The following is an 18,231-nucleotide window of genomic DNA, read 5'->3' as shown; positions in this document are numbered from 1 at the left end:
CTAAAATCTGCCCTTCAGCACATCGAAACCTCAAGGATTAAGACATTTAAATCTCACTGGTTTAATCACAAAAATCAAAGTGTAAAAGTGACATTTTACAATGGTCATGTCACCGTTTTCTGTCCACAACCAGTAACTTCCTGGAGTCTTCACCTGCTAGCTGGCAACTACTGAGAGCTAAGAAATAGTCCACCACAAAACCCCTTATAAAGGGACAACTTGTATTTTTACTCTTCAGTTTTTGAACAGATTAAACAAACAAATATGTAAATTAGTGATCTTTTGAGGTGCTGCTAGGCAGATCTTGTTACTGTTGACGAACAGCTAGCTAGCTGCTTCCCCTGCTTCCAGTCCTGCGCTAAGGTGCTGCTAGCTGTAGCTTCAAAGCTATATTATTATTATTATTAACTTTATTGCAAACATAAGTCCATATACACAGTACAGTAAAAAAAAAAAAGAAAAGAAAAAAAAGACAGAACTATAATAGTCAAACACGATAGTTTAGCAGTTTCTCTCTTGGTAAGGTATTTTACTTTGAAGTCCACGTGGAAGTAACGCCGTTGTCCGCAAGCGCTTTCATTTTTACAGCTGAAACCGGAAGCGATTTGAGTATTTTGCGTGTAACTTGACGCTGGTGCCTGACAGCTGCCACACTGGACTCGGACTGAGCCGAACTGTGTAAGTAAACCCACAATCCGCCGCTTTTACAGTCCGTGTGCCGCCTCACGGCCGCGCCGTGTTGTACGCAGCCAAATATCCTCCAAAAAACAAGAATTCAGAAGTATGAGGTGTCGAACAGACAGCGAATGGAGGCGGGAGAGGAAATCGGTCGATGTTTTTAGGCCTGTGACAACAGTTTGATCTCCACAGGGAGGAATTGTGCACCGATGAGTGTTTAAATGGACTCAGTTACCACCGTGAACATTATTCTGGGATACGTGTGTGCGGCTGCACGGATTACAGATGTGCAAATGAAAGCTAACGGCGTCAGTAATGGAGTTACAGCAGTGCAATTACACGCTGAAATGAGTGCAATTGAATGAGATATAAAGCGATTAATATGGAGGAAAGTGTAGTGTGAAGGCTTTTCATTAGCGCGTCTGTTGTAAGAGAGAAGCATCGTAATATTCCTATAATATTATCTTTATTATGGGCCTGAGACTCTCATGCTTTAATACGTTTAAAATCTAATGTGTTTTACACTGATTATTATAGACTATAAGAGCGTGTCTCTTACATGGAAGTGAAACGAATCAATGAGGTTATTGAAAGAAAATTAATCCCCAATTGTTTAAACGATGGTTAATTTCAGACAGAAATGTGCTTGTTCAGCTGCTCTTTAATTTTTCCATACATGATATTAAAAGAAAAACCTCCAGGTTTTGCATTGTTGGTTGGAAAAAACGTGATATTTGAAGACCTTACCTTAGATTTTAGAGCCTGGGGTGGATTTTCTACGTTTCATAGAATAAACTATTCATCACTTCATCCAGAAAATACCCGTCAGATGGATCAATTTGTGGGAAAGCGTTTGTGGGAAAGCATTTCTATAAGGGGGAACCAAAACTCATCTGTTTTCAGACCTCCACACCCACCTGGAAACGTGACCACCCCCCCACCCCCGTCAGTCAGAGGTGTGTCCCTCCACAGCAGCAGAACGATTGTTCCTCCTGACCCTTGACCTGCAGTGTGAGGTTCAGGGGACTTTATCTGAGCGTGTGAAGGAGAGGTCAAACTTACAGAAGATGTTCAGTGAATAGATATAATATCAGGACCAGCCGGCCTCCATGTTTGATGGAGCGGCCATGTGTCCCTCAGTGTGGGAGTAAACAGCCAGCGAGGGCCGAGCCAACGAGGGAAACAGATGCCGAAGTCACAACAATGGCGCTTTAAACCATCCAGACTGTTACTGTCTTTGTTTTTCATGGGTGAAATCCAGGCCGGCGCTGAGCAGCGCTGCGTGTTTGTTTTGCTCTGCAGGTCTTCTGCAGGTAGTTCCCAGCTCTAGTTCCTATTTCTGTCTCCAGCTGCTGTTAACAAGAGTTACCGAACACGATTTAGTAGATGACTGGTTTGAAACTTTACACACAAACCTAGAGATGGAGCGATGAACAGCTGGTGGAACCCAATTAAAATTCATTAGAAATATCTGATGAATAAGTCAGATTAGAAACCCGAGCAAACATTCAGCGCCTCTACCCTCCAAACGCCTGACTGACAGTTTCTCTATTTGTTGTCGTGGAAATCCAGTGTTTTCTCTTGTGTGTGTGTGTGTGTGTGTGTGTGTGTGAGTGTGTGTGTGTGTGTGTGTGTGTGTGTTATGTAGCCAGCACCTGCTCTGTTAATCCCTGCATGCTTTAACTAGCGCTGTCCTCGTCCATCTCTGTCACAACAAACACACACGCACACACACTTCCTGCACACACACACACACACACACACACACACACACACACACACACACACACACACACACACAGACGTGACTTTTCAGGTGTTTTCCTGCATTTTGAAATTCTTCTTCTGCAAACAAAGTGCAGTTTAAAAAAACCCTGAAACTGAAAGTTGAAGGGAAAAAAAAGTGATGCTGCGTTCAAATCCTCCTCCGAGGTTTTCGATGTGTTCGCGGGCGGTTTGGCTGATCACCTGCCTGTGGCGACGTGTCCTGTCTGAGAGGGAAGTGAGGTTTGAAAGGCGTGAAGCTCAGCAGGGGGACAGTTACTCGCTCATGTTCAGACCTTTCAGATGCATGATACGTGTTAGCGTAGCTTAGCATAAAGACTGGAAGCGGGGGGAAACAGCTAGCCAGGTGTGACAAGTGGAAATATGTGAGCTGCACACTTACTGTGCCTGGACACCAGTTACCATAAATGTATCAGTGCCACCTAATACAACCTGCTGTACAGACTCAGGCAACTGTTGTCCTCCCTCTTCATGCTAAGCTAGGCTAACTCTGTCCTGACTCTGGTTGTGTGCTTCAAACATAAGATTGATTTGGATCTGAGTCCCACAAAGAAAGCTCAAAGCAGCCAGTCCAGCTCATTTTCGTCCACGACACGCAGTCTCTCTGCAGCTTTAAGATTCTGAGCAGGGCTCCTTTTTCACCTGAGATAACACTGCATGTCCACCTGTGCCGCCTCCTGCCAGCGTTCCTGTGATGCCCCAGGGCGGGCTGAGCTGCTCGGGGTCGCGATGCCTTACGTGGACCGACAGAATCGCATCTGCGGCTTCCTGGACATCGAGGAGAATGAGAGCAGTGGCCGGTTCCTGCGTCGATACTTCATCCTGGACACTCAGCAGGGCAACCTGCTGTGGTACATGGACAACCCACAGGTGATGCTGTGTGTGTGTGTGTGAGAGAGAGAGAGTGAATGAATGTGCAGAATGTGAACACATGATGGATTTACTCACACCACACTTATGGAAATTCTGTGATGAGTCAGCACTGAAACATATGAACCATCTGCGCGTACTGCGCTACTGTGTGCCTTCATTCTGATTCTGGGGCTGATTTATTTATTATTTGTACTTTTAATAAAGAAACCTTCATGTTGAAGATGTTCACTGCTGAGTGTCAGTCGCACAAAGCGGCTGATTTCCCTCCAGGCAGAATTATTGACAGTATGTTTCTGCTCACCATAAAAATCAACTTGCAGGGACTTGAAAGTAGCTTCAGGGAGAAGATCCAACACATTTAGCTCGACTGGTATTGTTTTTACCTTGTGTGTGTGTGTGTGTGTGTGTGTGTGTGTGTGTGTGTGTGTGTGTGTGTGTGTGTGTGTGTGTGTGTCCTCAGTCCTGGAGGTACCGCAGAAGTAGTTTTGAGTACTTTGTCAGGTGTTTGTTTGTGATGTTGTCAGGAAATGTGTGCATTCAGGAAACGTCTCAGATGTGTTGCTAAAATAAAAATGAAGGCCGAGTTTGAAGACGGGTGCGGTCCGACGTCTGAGTACAGAGTGTAATAAAGAAGTAATAACTGCTGAGTCCCGTGTGATCCCATCGCAGAGCGTCTCTAGTTTCCATTAAAGTGAAGCAGCTAGCAGAAGAGTCTCCGTGTCCTCAGCGGTGTGTTCAGGGACACGCTCGACATCTGACAACTGACAGGCGGCTGCTGAAAACCATTTGTGAGCTACGATATGAGAAAATGCAAAAGACAAACAATCGACTCCACTGATTATTATTAGAAAGGTTGAATTTTAGCTCCCGACTCTCAAACGTCTGTGGAGCCCAAAGCCCACCAGTCAGTTCCTGCAGGTCGCGTGCAGTTTTCAGCAGATGTTACTCAAACAGGAGTAATTTGTTTCAGTGGTGGGTTAATCCATGTGTGGTGCTCAGGTGAGTGTTTCCAGCAGCAGGACTGTGTGTGTGTGTGTGTGTGTGTGTGTGTGTGTGTGTGTGTGTGTGTGTGTGTGTGTGTGTGTGTGTGTGTGTGTGTGTGTGTGAATCAAAATAATCCACAATAATGACGTGTGTGTTCGTGGTGATGAAGGAGCGTGTCTGTCTGTCCTCGTCTCTGCAAACTAATGAAAGTGAATTCGATGTAAAGCGTCAGAGTCTACACGACACAGTGAGGCAGAACGTGCCCAGAGGAAGGTGAGCTGTTAACAATACGAGCTAAAAAAAGCCTCCGCAAAGACTGGAGCCTTCACCGCTTTGAGGAAAAGGTCTGAAGAGGAAGTTGTTTACAGGACGGGCCAGATTTGAATGCCTTTGGTTGGACCTTCTGACAAATTAAATCGTCCTGATCAAACACAAACAGGAACCAGAGCAGAAACCGAAGACGTTCGTCGTTGTCGTAGTAGTAGTAGTAGTAGTAGTATCTATATTTGGCACAGTCGGGGAATTCCTCAAACATTACGGCTTCCAGCAGGTCGGGCAGGTCGGCCTCATGCAGGCTAACGTTTTGTCTAAAATAATGTTTCTGAGTGAATTTCAGAAGTTACTGAAGTCCAAGTTTTATAAGGATGAAGCCTTTTCATTGTGCTGAACGTTTACTACATGAGTACACGCAGTATCTAAACACTGACTACATAACTACAGTACTGATACTTTTGTGTTTCTGTGTCCAGAATCTGCCTAAAGGTGCAGAGAAGGTGGGATCTCTCAAACTCACCTACATCTCCAAGGTGAGTCCTCTCTCTCTCAAACACACAGTTTGAGTGTTTCTAAAACTTTGGCCTGAACGGGCTAGCATGCTAATGCTAAGCTAGGTTTCCATTCAAAATGCAACAGTTAGTGAGGGAAGCAGCTCAATGAGCAAACATTACAGCCGCGAGCAGCGACGAGCAGGTTCACAGGTGAGCAAAGCCGCTTCGGCTCGTTTAATCGTGTCTGAACGAGGACTGAGACCACGTCACACAGCCTGCAGCGGTTCAGTAATTACTCACCCAAACTTCCACCGGTTGCTCCCCTTCATCGGTTTTCACTCAGCGGGGATGTTTCGGAGGCAGCACAGCACGGACCAAGTTACAGCCATTTTCCTGCTGAGCCCCGCCCCTTACGAAGTGTATTGGTTGATGGCGGCCATGTTTTTCCACCAATCTTGCTGTATAAGAGAAATAGAAAATCCCTCGTGGTGCTCTTTTAAGGCTGAAGAGGCGTCTTTCGTGGAGCGCATTGAGCCGGCTTGTTTGTCCAGTTTCGAGTCAATGATGGTTTGAGGGACTAATGACAGCGCCACCTTCTGGCTGATTGGGCTCATATTTCTTGGGAAGCACATGCACATCATTTCCAGTGAGTTTCAAGCTTGTCGCTCGTTCCAGCTCATGACAGTAACCGTGCATAAACACAGCAGGCCTCTCATGATCCCTTATTAACGTTCCCCTCTGGACATGAAAGCTTTGCTCTCTCTCCTTCAGGTCAGCGATGCCACCAAACTCAGACCGAAGGCAGAGTTCTGCTTTGGTAAGTTTCCTCCCTTTTCTCTCTCTCTCTCTCTCTCTCTCTCTCTCTCTCTCTCTCTCTCTCTCTCTCTCTCTCTCTCCTCCCCCTCTGCTGCCTCCCTCTTCACTATAACTACATACTATATATACTTTGGCTCTGGCCACACGCTCTTGTCTGCTTTCGAGTTGGTCTCTTAGTTCCAGTGAAGGCTGAAATGTACGGCGATTTCTGAGACAATACTTAGCTTCCAGCTTTGTGGCAACAGTTTGTGTTTGTCCTTTTCCTGTTACAACATGACAATGTCCCGGTGCACAAAGCCAGGTCCATAAAAATGCTTTTCCCACTTTGGAAGAGCCGGACTGGCCGCAGCCACATCCAGCAGCTTTGGGATGAACCGGAGCGACGACTGCGACCTGATGGCCGGCGTCAGTTCTTTCCAGCCCTCTTCTACTCCCTCTCTCTCTTTCTCCTTCATTCCCACTCCTTCCTTGTTTCCTTCCTTCCTTCTTTCTCTCCTTTTGCCCTTCCTCGTCCTTTTTTCCCTCTCTTCCTCCCTCTTTTCCTCTCTTTTGTCCCTTGCTGCTTGTTGTTGTTCCTCTGGTGGCCAACAGTAGCTTCTCGTCGCTCAATAGGAGGAAACTGTACAATATCCCTGAGCTGACCTCTGCGCGCGTGTGTGTGTTTGCATCTGGATGGGATGTTAACATATGAGCGCGCACACACACACACACACACACACACACACACACACACACACACACACACACACACACACACTCACATCCTCCGCTGCTGAGAAACCAGAAACAAAGTGATATTTTTAGATCTCGATTTGCATGAAGCTCGGAGCAGTTTTCTTCTTCCTCTTGTGTTTTCTTGTCTAGAAGGTTAACAACCAACACGTTTCCACCCCCCCCACCCCCCCAGTTATAAATGCAGGAATGAGGAAGTTTTACCTGCAGGCCAATGACCAGCAGGATTTGGTGGAGTGGATCAGCGTCCTCAACAACGCCACTAAAATTACTGTGAGTCAAACACACACACACACACACACACACACACACACACACACACACACACACGCTGACGGATCAATGGGTGACCCTGTTTCTCCTGTTGTAGGCCGCTCTGTCTTCGGCCTCAGGCCACAGCTGATGGAAAATACCCAGAGATAAAGTTCAGTTCAGGCTCAACAGAGTGTGAGTGGAGAGAGAACAGGAAGTCCAGGTCTTTGGATCCACCTGCAGCTGCGGGGGTCTGTGCTCGGTGTGGGAGGGGCATATTCATGATTTCATCGTATAAATAACGTGAACCTGAACTCTGCTGGTCATCAATAAACACAGGTGTCATGTGGGAGTAATTTCTAAAAACATGTGACCCCTGTTGTTTTTAACGAACGTCGCTCAAACAGGAGGAAACAGCATCTGTCAGGGACTATTTTCAGCTGTGGATTAATACACATTTGGTGCTCGAGTGAGTGTTTGAGGCAGCAGGATGGTGTAACGTGTCGCCCAGTGCGCCTGAGGATGAGGCCGGAGATACTTTTTATTTTTGTTATTGTCAGCAGATTCCACAAAAAAGACCAAACCAGCAACAAACTGGTCTGACTAACAGGCGTGTGTGTGTGTCCAAAGAAAACATGCCGATTGGTTGCAGTTTGGAGATGAAAAACAAGATTAAAGATCCTCGAAGAGATGAAAAGATGAGCTGGTTTAAACCTCTTGAAAACCGTGTGTGTCAACAGGGAGCTCGACAGGCAGGACTGCTGTTAAGCTCTTGTTGTGTTTTCAGGTGCCAAAGCCGGGCGAGGGCCACGCCGCCCACGCAGAGACTCCCCAGGAAGTACTCGGAGCCATGAAACAGGTCTCTTACAAGACTGAGATCATAGGAGGAGTCCCTATCATCACTGCTACACAGGTAACACACACACACGCACACACACACACACACGCCGCCGTGCTCGCCGGGTTAGCAGCAGGTGGGCAGGTCGGGTCCTGTCCTCAAAGGAATGCAGCCACAAACACTCGATCCAGCATGCGTCAGCGCAGGCGAGTGACGGCTGGTTTGGACTGACTAGAAGACTTTTAAAGGTCTAGAAAACTGAGCCCTTTAAGAGTCAGAGGAAATGTTTTCCACATCGAAAGTCTGTTTCCTGAACAGCAGCATTCAGTCTTCACAGGGCGCTGTGTGATAAATATCGTCACCTGGAGTCAGAAGGAAGTGACCTTTGTGTCCGGCTCCTAAGCAGCTCGAGGCTACGTTAGCTGCTGCTAGCAGAGCACGCCCACCGGGTATTGACAAGGAAGAAGAATGCCTGGAATGAAAAGCCAGCGTCTGTGTGTGCTTCACTCATTTTGATCCTTCTGACAAAGGAAGTAATCTGAAGATAATCTGAGGGGGAAGTATACCGAGCGCGCCAAAGAGTCGTTTAGAGAGTCATTTGGAGGTTGAGCCACATATTGAAGTAAAACGATGTGATGCTGTAATCAATATTTTCATATTAACAATGGATCACATGACCGCTTGTCTATGAAAGGGGTCTCTCATGGTGACAAATCTGCAGCTCTGTGGAGCGTTTTAACGTCTTTCAGCTCGTTGTTTTGACACGTTTGCAAACCTTTGGTTTTCTGAATATCACGATTCAGTCTTCCATATACGTTAAAAGTATGTGTGTGTGTGTGTGTGTGTGTGTGTGTGTGTGTGTGTGTGTGTGTGTGTGTGTGTGTGTGTGTGTGTGTGTGTGTGTGTTTTAGGAGCAGGGGGAGGGGCAGAACGGGGCAGAGCGTGGAGGTTTGAAGCGGGGTCAGAATCAACTGCCCTACTTCCTGTCCAGAGGAGCGCAGGACCAAGCCATCATCAAGGCTGGGTACTGTGTCAAACAGGGAGCTGTGGTAAGAGCGTGCGCACACACACACACACACACACACACACACACACACACACACACACACACACACACACACCTTGCCATCGCAGCCTGTGGGACACTCAGTGAAGAGTCCAGTCAGATGTTTCTTCTGACCATCAGCTCTGTGAACAGCTCATGTGTTTTTGTCAAACGCACTGACGTCGGTAGCTCTGCTCCTCTTCCTCAGATGAAGAACTGGAAGCGGAGGTACTTCATGCTGGATGAAAACGCTGTCAGCTACTACAAATCAGAAATGGTGAGAAATGTTTTTCTTTTGTTTGAGTGAACTGATGATTTAAAAAAATAATCATGTTACAGCAGAGCTGCTGTAATCAGGTGACTGGAGTACAGGTTACACTTAATCACACACACACACACACACACACACACACACACACACACACACACACACACACACACACACACCAGATCTTTGTACAACATTAACACTGTACAAATGTCAGCCTCACACAGCAATGAAGTAAATGAAATGGAAAACTGAACACCCAAGTCTGTGTGTGTGTGTGTGTGTGTGTGTGTGTGTGTGTGCATGTGTGTGTGCGCACACAGCGAGGTTTGTTTTTCCTTCACTTAGTTGTTGCTTCTACACGCAGAGGCATGTGTCCTGAATACCTCCTCATATGATCCACGTGTGCACAGATTAGCGAGTCCTCACCACATAGATGGGCACACCCTGTGTGTGTGTGTGTGTGTGTGTGTGTGTGTGTGTGTGTGTGTGTGTGTGTGTGTGTGTGTGTGTGTGTGTGTGTGTGTGTGTGTGTGTGCGCGCGCCTGTGTGTTCATGCCTCTATGTTTTCCATCTTGCGTATGAAACATTTGTGCATGTAAAGTGACGTAATGAGTGCAGAAAGACATCAGTTCTTAGTCAGAACCATCACAGGACTTTGTCTGAGACAGTTATGAGGGGACATACGGAGACAGACAGAGACAGAAGTCAGTCAGTCAGAAGTCTGTTGGCTAATTTAACGTTTCGTCTGTCAGGTTTGGTGAAAACATGACAGCATATCTGCCCAATTCCTCCAAAACTGACCCAGAATCCACAAGTGAGCTGATTTAAACTGCTGAATGTTTCATCAGGTTTCCACAGCCTGTAATCTTCAGCTGCTGCCCACAGAGCTCTGAGCTCTGCCATTGGATGCTCTGTCCTAAAATGTCTCCCTTTCCTCCTTTCACGTCCACAGGCTTAGACCTTTGACTGTTTATTAAGAAAGCACATAGTTTCTATGAGAAAAGGCCTCGATAGCACTCAGCCTGGTATCATGCAGAACCCTCGTCAGAGCTGCAGCAGAGCTTCACTGTGAAAATCACACGCCTCGAACGCCACGTCTGAAATGAGACGGGAGCGTCAAATGCAGAGTACCACACGTATAAAAGTCCCTTAAATAGCCTGTAATTGTCAACTGTGATGAGTCAGTAGCCGGCAGAGGAATGCCAGCGTTGAGCCAGTCGCCAGAGCTGTGGGCTGGTCGGCTCAGGATGTTAATAACAAGCGCTCTGTCGGGGCCTCTTCCACCGCGGCTGGCTGGGGTCGGACGATATGACGACATGTGCTGTGAGAAGCAGACATTTGTCAACTGCTGGCTGTTTTTCTGCTCAGTATCTCTTTAATCTGTCTTGGTAATTGTGGGAAATGTTGCAAATCGATGTGCCTACGGGGGCTTTGGTGATGTTTAGCAGCTGTAATCCAGTATGCGCTCACTCAGCATGTTCCTGTCATGAGTCTGCTGTTCCTGGCCTGGCCTGCATGACTCTGCAGAGGCGGCCTCGGTTCACCTCTGCAGAGTCATGCAGACGAGGTGTTTTACAGAAGGCTTCCTCTTCCTGTGTGATACCTGTGGTTCTGCATGTGTGAAGTGATGAAGGTCTGTTGCTTCCTCTCTTCTTCCTCGCAGGAGAGGGAGGCGCTGAAAGTCATCCAGCTGAAGGAGATCCACAAGGTCCAGGAGTGCAAACAGAGGTGAGTGAGCTCTGGTGTCAGCAGGTGAATACGTGCTGCCGTCCAGGTGTTTGGACTCAGGCCGCTGTGGTCTCTGTTCTGTCCTCTGCAGTGAGCTGATGATGAGGGACAACCTGTTCGAAATGGTCACCAGCTCCAGAACCTTCTACATCCAGGTAACAGACGGCCGGGACCGAGGCTTCAGTCTGGGCAAAGGTGTTGCTCGCCTGGATTTTTCCTGTTGGAGTTTTGATGTTCACTTTGCACAAAGCTGACGGACAGACAAAAATCCAGCTGGAGACACACTGGTGTGGACGGATCAGCCACCACACAGCTTCACCTCATCTGAGCATGCTAATGTGCTACACTGAGATGGTGAACGCTACCTGAGAGCGTGTTAGCATGCTAATGTGAGCATTAAGCTCAAAGCACCGCTGCTCACGCAGCTGTTAGCATGGCTGCTCTTTATCTTAGATTTTACTTTTCTTTGAAGGTTTTATCATTTCTTTTCATCTCTAAACATATTTTCACTCCTTCCTTACAAACACTTGATGTGTATTCAGTGTATTATGAGCACTGCAGCAGTAATACTACTTCATATATTTACAAATGACCTTCCTCAGTTCAGGTGCACCATTGAAAAACAATGTAGGAAAAAGTGATGCATGGACATTGTCTCTCTCTGTCTCTGTCCCCCTGTCAGGCTGACAGTCCAGAGGACATGCACAGCTGGATTAAGGCCATCTCAGGGGCGATTGTGGCTCAGCGCGGCCCCGGACGCTCGGCTAACACTGTAGGTCTCCTGTCGGACTTGTGTCGTGCTCATGATGTTTCAGAGCAGATCAGTCCAGAAACACACACTCAGCTTCCCAAAGACTGTCGGTATAAAATGAACTGAAACTGAAAAACTTTCATCGATCCTGATTTAAGAGATTATGAACCAAGACTTAACCCTTGAACTAAACACAGAAAGCTGCAAATTTGTGTGTTTTCAATAAGTTGATCATGATTTTGGTTCCATCACTTTGTCCCTGAAGAAGGATCTGCCGCCTTGTTCGTGTCTGTTCAGGTGAAGCAGCTCCATCTTGTGGCAGAAAGAGTTACTGCAGTGGACAAACAGCTTCCAGAGGTTTAAGACAAGAATGATTTGAATCAGATTATTGTCATTTATTCACATATAATCACAAATATAGTGATTTAAACAGTCATCAGCGTTATGGTCAGTAGATAATACGTCAATATAAAGCAGTGGAAGCTCACATATTGTACAGATTGGTCCATGTTTCATCATTTTTTCCTCCTTTTAGGGCTTTCACAAGCTGATGATGATCTTTCTCTTTCTCTCCCTCAGTCTCTCTCTGTTTGAAGAGTTTCCTTCCAAAACCACACGATGATCCTCCAGAGGAAAAAAGTAGCACATAAAAGCTGCTGTCAAGTAAAACAGTTTGCATTACTCTAATGATTTTAATGGAAGTGTGACGCCGGCCAAAAAAGTCAGTGAAGGCTTCTCAGTGGTTTGTCCTTTAACAGCAGTAAGCTGGGACTCACTGCTTCTCTGGCACAGATTTACTGCGAGTGGAATCGGCTCTTTCTCTGTGGTCGTTGTATTAAACAGCGTTTTGAGGCAGTACTTCCCAAACATGAACAATATGAATGTCCTGCTGTCCTGAAAAGACAATAATCAGCATGACAAGTTCCTGCAAAACTAGCGGAGGAACGTTCAGTGGTGACGGGTTGATTTGATTGGACGTTGTGGCTCTGTCCACGGCGGTCCGGCCTCTGCGGACGTCTGTGTGGTGCTTTGGAAAGGAGCTCTTCATGCCACTGTAACTGAGCTGTGCTGTAAATTGTTGTTTTCAGATACGTCAGGCCAGAAGGCTGTCCAGCCCTTGTATACAGAGGTATACACCATTCTGCGGTGGTGAATGCAGCACGTATGTGACCCCACGCCCTCTCCCCTCTCCCCGCATTCACCCCAGCCACCAGCCTCCCCTCACCGAGCCTCCATCACACACACTGCAGGAGTTCTCTGGTTCTGTGCATCGTCATGTCGCAGCGCAGACACCAGAGCGAACCCTGCAGTGTTCATCCATCCTAAAGCCGCTGCGAGCTGCGAACAGTCCGGCCTGCGCTGCCCTTTAGAAGCAGAGCTGGAGTCTGTAGCAGCAGCACGTAGTTTGTAGATTTGGCTGAACTGTTTGCTCGTCAAAACGGGCAAAACCTGAATGTTTAGGACTCTGTGCTTTCCTTTCCACTTACATTAACAAGCAGTCTTTGCACCCTGTGGCAGAATTTATCTGCACAGGACTCGAACTGCCGCCCAGACCAGCTGGTGTTTTGCTTAATAGCTGCAAAACAAGGCTTACGGTCAGTGTGTTGGACATGTTGGACACAGTCTAATGCGGGTGGAAAGGGAGTCCTAAATTGTTTCAGGAACTATAAAACAAACGTCTAAAAGTATGTGAGTGCTGCATGTAGGAGACCAGGTATTGGCCTCTGACCTCTGACCTGACACTTGACCCAGGCTCAGCACTGATCATTCCTGAATGATGTCCGTTGGCAGCATCCTCATCCTCCATCACGGCTCGTCCCTCCGAGGCATCACCGTCCTCTTAGACTAGCGCTCTGGTCCATTGACATCACAGCTTCTCATCATTTTTCCTTCGTTTTTCATATTTTCACACACGTTTAGTCGACATGTGGGCTGCAGAACTAGAGGCCATCCATCAGGTCACGCTACACTTTGCTTCAGTCTCATAACACGGTGGTTATCTCTGAACTTTCACGTCCGTCTTCGCTCCCTTCTTCCGTGTCTCAGCTGTTTTCTTCACGTTGTGTGTCAGTATTCACATCTTAACCACATTTACAGCGTTCCTGACTCCCAGCAGGACTTCGCAAAACCGAATTCATCATGAGCTTTTTCTTTTTTCCCGCTAACCCTCTGTCATGTTGTCTTTGTCTTTCTGCGTGTGTGTGCGCGTGCGTGTCTGCTTTTCAGAGAGTGAGGTGTGACAGTGACGTACTAACCTTCCCCAAATGAGCCCTGCTGCCTACTTCCTGCCCCTCCCACTGCTGCTCATCGTCCAATCACCAAGCCCCACTGCCTCTCCGCTTCCTTAGCAACTGCTGTTCGATCCTGCCCCGCTCCTTGGCAGCTGCAGCATCACTCGTTCGTACGTGTTGCTTGTAACTGCATGAACCCTCGTGTTACGGTCACACTTCACAGCATTTTCTCCGGATGGATTCTCTCTGACCTCGTATCTCAGCAATAGAGCCGGCAGGTAAAATGTCAACACAGCTGGAATGATGAGTCGGGTTGTTTCATTTCAAGACTTTAAGATTTAAGATTTCAAGGAAATGAACGGTTGAAACATCAGAGCAAAGGAGAAACATCCAGCCACAGTGGGTAGTAACAGACCTCGCAGTACTACTTTAAGACCTTTAAGAACTAGCTTGCGGTTGTTAGCGGCTTACAGTGTTTTCATTGTGGCTGAAGTGTGGATGTACTTCCTGTGATCACGGCTGAACCGTGCTTTTAAAACTGTGATGCTACATTAGCACAGACTGTGTGTTAGCCTCTGTGACCACCAGGATCCTGGTTTTAGCTAGCAGTGCTACACAGATGTTAGCACTGCAGATAGTTTCTTCTGCTCGTGAAGCCTTTAGGTGTTTTATTAAAGGTGATTTTACCAACATTAATTCATCAAATTATTCCTCGTTGAGATAGTCATCTGAAAGGTTTCCCGACCTGCTGCCTTATCAGAGTCTGCTTCTGTGTTGACGTCAAACTGCAGCTGCTGGTGGACACGCTGCAGATGCCTCCGTCATGTTGTTCCTGGCTGCTATTGCTGAGCTTCACTTTAACCCATAAAACCTGATGTGCATGCTGTTTTGTGAATGTCAGTCAAATCATTTGTCAGGTTTTCTAAGTGTAATGTTTCCTTGATCACCAGCAAACAGAACTTTAACGTGATAATAATAATGGCTGACCTTATTTAAGTCAGATCTAAACTCTGAAATCCTCCGTTCAATAAGAATAGAACATCCAACTTTGAGCTGAATGAGTTTCCTGGTGGACAAGTTGAAGCGAAGTTCATTTTTTGGTCTGAACAGAGAAAACATCTGCCAGACTTTTTATTTCCTCCTCTCCTCTCCTCACACTGCACTCCTCATCCATCCATCATCCATCCACTGAGTCACCCGTGCTCCATCCATGCACGCATTCGTCCATCCATCTGTCCACCATCCATCCATCACAGCCATCTTTCTCTTCCGCCTCTCACTTCCTCTCTTTGTTTTTCCCTCCAGGAGCGCAGTGACCACTCCTCTCCCTCCCCAACATCCTCCTCCACCTTCTACTACTCCCTTGATGAGGAACCACACCACCCACAATCCTCCTCCGGCACCTCCTCAGCGGGCCCTCAGCCTCACGCTGGACACGCACCACCAGGACAACTTCCTGGGCTTGCTTCCGTGGAGGCTGAGCGGCGTCCAGACCGTGATGATGCCGCTCCCTTCGGCGCGCTCCCGCCTCTCGCTGCAGGAGACGGTGCAGCCTTCGAAGTGACGGAGGAGAACGAGTCCCCGTGGAAGCGGCGCAGCGAAATCGCCCGGCTGGGACTGGTTGGCAGCGACGGCGGGGAGGAGCTGAACAGTCACACCACTGAAAATTCTGACCTGCAGATGACCCTGATTTGATGATGATGATTGACAGTCTCTAAAGAACAACACACACACACACACACACACACACACACACACACACACACACACACACACACACACACACACACACACACACACACACACACTTCTACATGAGCTCCATGTGCTGTGACCACTCTGTGTGCTTAGAAAACAGGTCAAATGATCCTTCTACGAACTTCCTGGGACCATTTATTGTGCACATGTGGAGTCAGACCTTCTCCCTCTGCTGTGTTTCCTTTACTTTCGTCTTCCTGGTTATTATTTACAAAGTGTTGCTGCCGGCAAACAGAAACCTTGTTGTCACGCAAAGGAAGTGAATCTTAGATATTGTACAGCAACATGTTTGACATGTTTCAGTAGCACAGGAACCATGAACGCTGCTCATCGCACCGTGACGGGCAGCTTTCATGAGTCATGTCAGAAACAGACAAACCAAAGTTTGCAGGCTGTCAAAAAGTGGACGTGTCGGTCGTCTGTTTGACTCTGAGAGACTGACTAATCCAGACTCTCGGATTTGAAGACAATCCCGCTTAATATTATGAACTCTTTAATCCTGAATTACCACTGTAGAGCTTTTACTCTGAAAAGGTCGTCCTGTCAGCGTGTTTTAGCACTTTAGAGCTCCAAAGTCCAGATTCACCGCAGCTCATTTCCTGGCATGTCTGCGCACCGTCTTCATCTTCCTGACCAAGAAATGTCCTGCTGCTGTCGGACGAAGACTTTGAATCTCTAAAATGTCAGATTTCTAAAAATAAGGAGCAGTGTTCATGACATCACAAGGTCATTTTCCAAACCTACAGTTAAGGCCGGGCCACACAAGCATTTAGCTACATGAAATACCAAAAAAGGTTCATTTCCTTGTAATCAGTGGTTTCTCGTCTGGAGGTGAAGGAAGTCTGCGTAGAGCTTCTACATACTTAAACTTTTGTTAACTTGGACATGCTGTCGACAGATGTGACCTTTGAGAGAAAAGTGGAAAAATCATATTTGCTGTGTTGCAACCCATCTCTGCTGGAGTATAAACGGCTCCACAAAAGTGAGGCGGCGTGGTTCGAGTGGACGGTACAAACGTCCACTGTACCGAGCCGCCAGTGATTGTGCTAGCTAGCTTGCTAACTGTAGCTTCCTGGTTGCAAGCCAGGTGGCGAGCTAGTCCGGCTGCGTATCACCAGCATGTTACCAGTTAGCTTGTGAACAAGCCCCACGAGTGCTTAATATGTCACTCAAGCTTCCAGCGTCACCTGCTTTGTGTCACTTCCTGGTCTGTAAACAGAGAACATCGTCAACCAGCAGCGCTCTGGAGCCATTCGTTCACTCACAGCCTCATCTGTGGTTACAGTGGCTATCAAATCATGGGTTTTATGTGCTAGTGAAAGCACTGTGTGTATAAAATGTTAACGTTTCTGAATTATCAACAGGAATTTAAATCTTTTCTAAATCCATCCAAGATTGTAAATCTGAAGCAAAAACATGAAACTTACCAAAGCGGTGTCATGGAAAGTGTGACTTTGATCAATGGCCTGACATCGTGCGCCAGCGGAGAATCTGAGCTGAGCGCCAACAGTAAAATATTTAAACATTTATATTTTATATTTCTGCTAAAAGACGAGTTAAAGGTGGACCGAGTCACTCTGGAGAAACACTGTTTTCATCTCTGCTTCTTCACATTGTGATTTTGATGGATTTGCTCACCCTCTCACTCGCCCCCCCACCCCCCACCCCCGTCCTGTGCAGGAGCATGAACGCCGCCTGCCTCTGATTGGCTGGAATCGGTCCGAGAGCGGACAGCGAGCAGAGCGTGAGGAGATATAAGAGCGACAGTGTTTCTGCAGAGTGACTCGTCCACCTTTAAAGCAGCGTGAATGAAAGGACGCACCGCTGTGGACTGAAGTGATGAAGAACTGATCTTCATCCTGCTCACCAGCTCACCTCACCTCACCTCCTGCACTGTACATTCATGTTACTGTTCCTCTGTAACTCCACCACATGTTGACGTGTTTGTTTTAATGTTTTTGGTTTAAAGACGTGGGGAGACATGAAACCGTATTTTTGATCGGTAAATGTTGTTTTTGGACGTGGGGGCTGCCAGCAGGGTTGGAAATCCAAACCATCCATTTTCCAGGTTTTCTTTGCTCCCGGGCTGCGAGCACTGCTCTGTGCTGGAGACCGGCTGTGGGTGTTTTTTCTGTTCTGATGTGCTTTTAGTTTTCATGATATTATTATTCACAGTGATGAGATACTTTTGAGAAAAAAAATCTACAGATATATGTTGTTTACTGACTTTTCTAAACACGTGTGCATGACTGCCTGCACACACACCCTCCGTTGTGGTTCCCTGTTTAACATAAGCTGGGTAAAGTGCCTGCGTTGTTCTTTCTAAAGAGTTGATGAAAAATGAAATGAAAAGCTGTTTTGACCCTTTTTAGTGTGTACTTGATTCTAAGACCATGTGCTCTGTTTATGAATAGAAATTTTAAAAGAATTTTAGCTGCATTCAGGTGTCTTATTTGCTAAAAGGTGGACCGAAAACTAGGCGCCAGAGACTCTGCAGGTGAGTTTTGCTGTTTGTTTTTGAACCAATCTGACAAACTGCTTTTTGATGCAAAGTGATCAACTCCTCAATCCTGGTGCATTTTATTTGCGTTTGTTGATTTATAAGGGTTGCAAACTGCATCCCTTTTAAGAGTCACTTAGCATATTTCTCTTCTCTGAGTGAGAACAAGATCTGATGATAAAACCAGTACAACAAACTGGTTATTTAGGAATCTTATCGCTG

The 18,231-nt window shown here is 46.8% G+C and overlaps 1 protein-coding gene across 4 annotated transcripts; it reads left to right on the top strand.

The window, feature by feature from the left end:
- Nucleotides 1-616: 616 nt before the first annotated feature.
- LOC139349738 (pleckstrin homology domain-containing family A member 1-like) lies at nucleotides 617-17,937 on the top strand. 4 transcript variants are annotated; one of them, XR_011603475.1, is made up of 13 exons: nucleotides 617-678; nucleotides 3,148-3,333; nucleotides 5,070-5,126; nucleotides 5,859-5,904; nucleotides 6,811-6,908; nucleotides 7,675-7,800; nucleotides 8,637-8,774; nucleotides 8,979-9,047; nucleotides 10,705-10,769; nucleotides 10,861-10,924; nucleotides 11,452-11,541; nucleotides 13,747-13,921; nucleotides 15,057-17,937. XR_011603475.1 is itself a non-coding variant. In XM_070990714.1 (13 exons), the coding sequence occupies exons 2-13, from the start codon at nucleotides 3,193-3,195 to the stop codon at nucleotides 15,313-15,315; spliced, it is 1,227 nt and encodes a 408-aa protein (XP_070846815.1). In that variant the 5' UTR covers nucleotides 617-678; nucleotides 3,148-3,192; the 3' UTR covers nucleotides 15,316-17,937. The 4 variants fall into 4 exon arrangements, 3 of the variants coding, with proteins under 3 accessions (XP_070846815.1, XP_070846816.1, XP_070846814.1); XM_070990714.1 differs by lacking the exon at nucleotides 13,747-13,921 and adding an exon at nucleotides 12,609-12,682; XM_070990715.1 differs by lacking the exon at nucleotides 13,747-13,921 and adding an exon at nucleotides 12,609-12,649 and having other exon boundaries at nucleotides 15,057-15,447.
- The last annotated feature ends 294 nt before the right edge of the window (nucleotides 17,938-18,231 follow it).

The sequence above is a fragment of the Chaetodon trifascialis genome, chromosome 21, assembly GCF_039877785.1.
Source record: "Chaetodon trifascialis isolate fChaTrf1 chromosome 21, fChaTrf1.hap1, whole genome shotgun sequence".
NCBI classification, from domain to species: domain Eukaryota; kingdom Metazoa; phylum Chordata; class Actinopteri; order Chaetodontiformes; family Chaetodontidae; genus Chaetodon; species Chaetodon trifascialis.
This window is presented reverse-complemented; position numbering and strand designations above follow the sequence as displayed.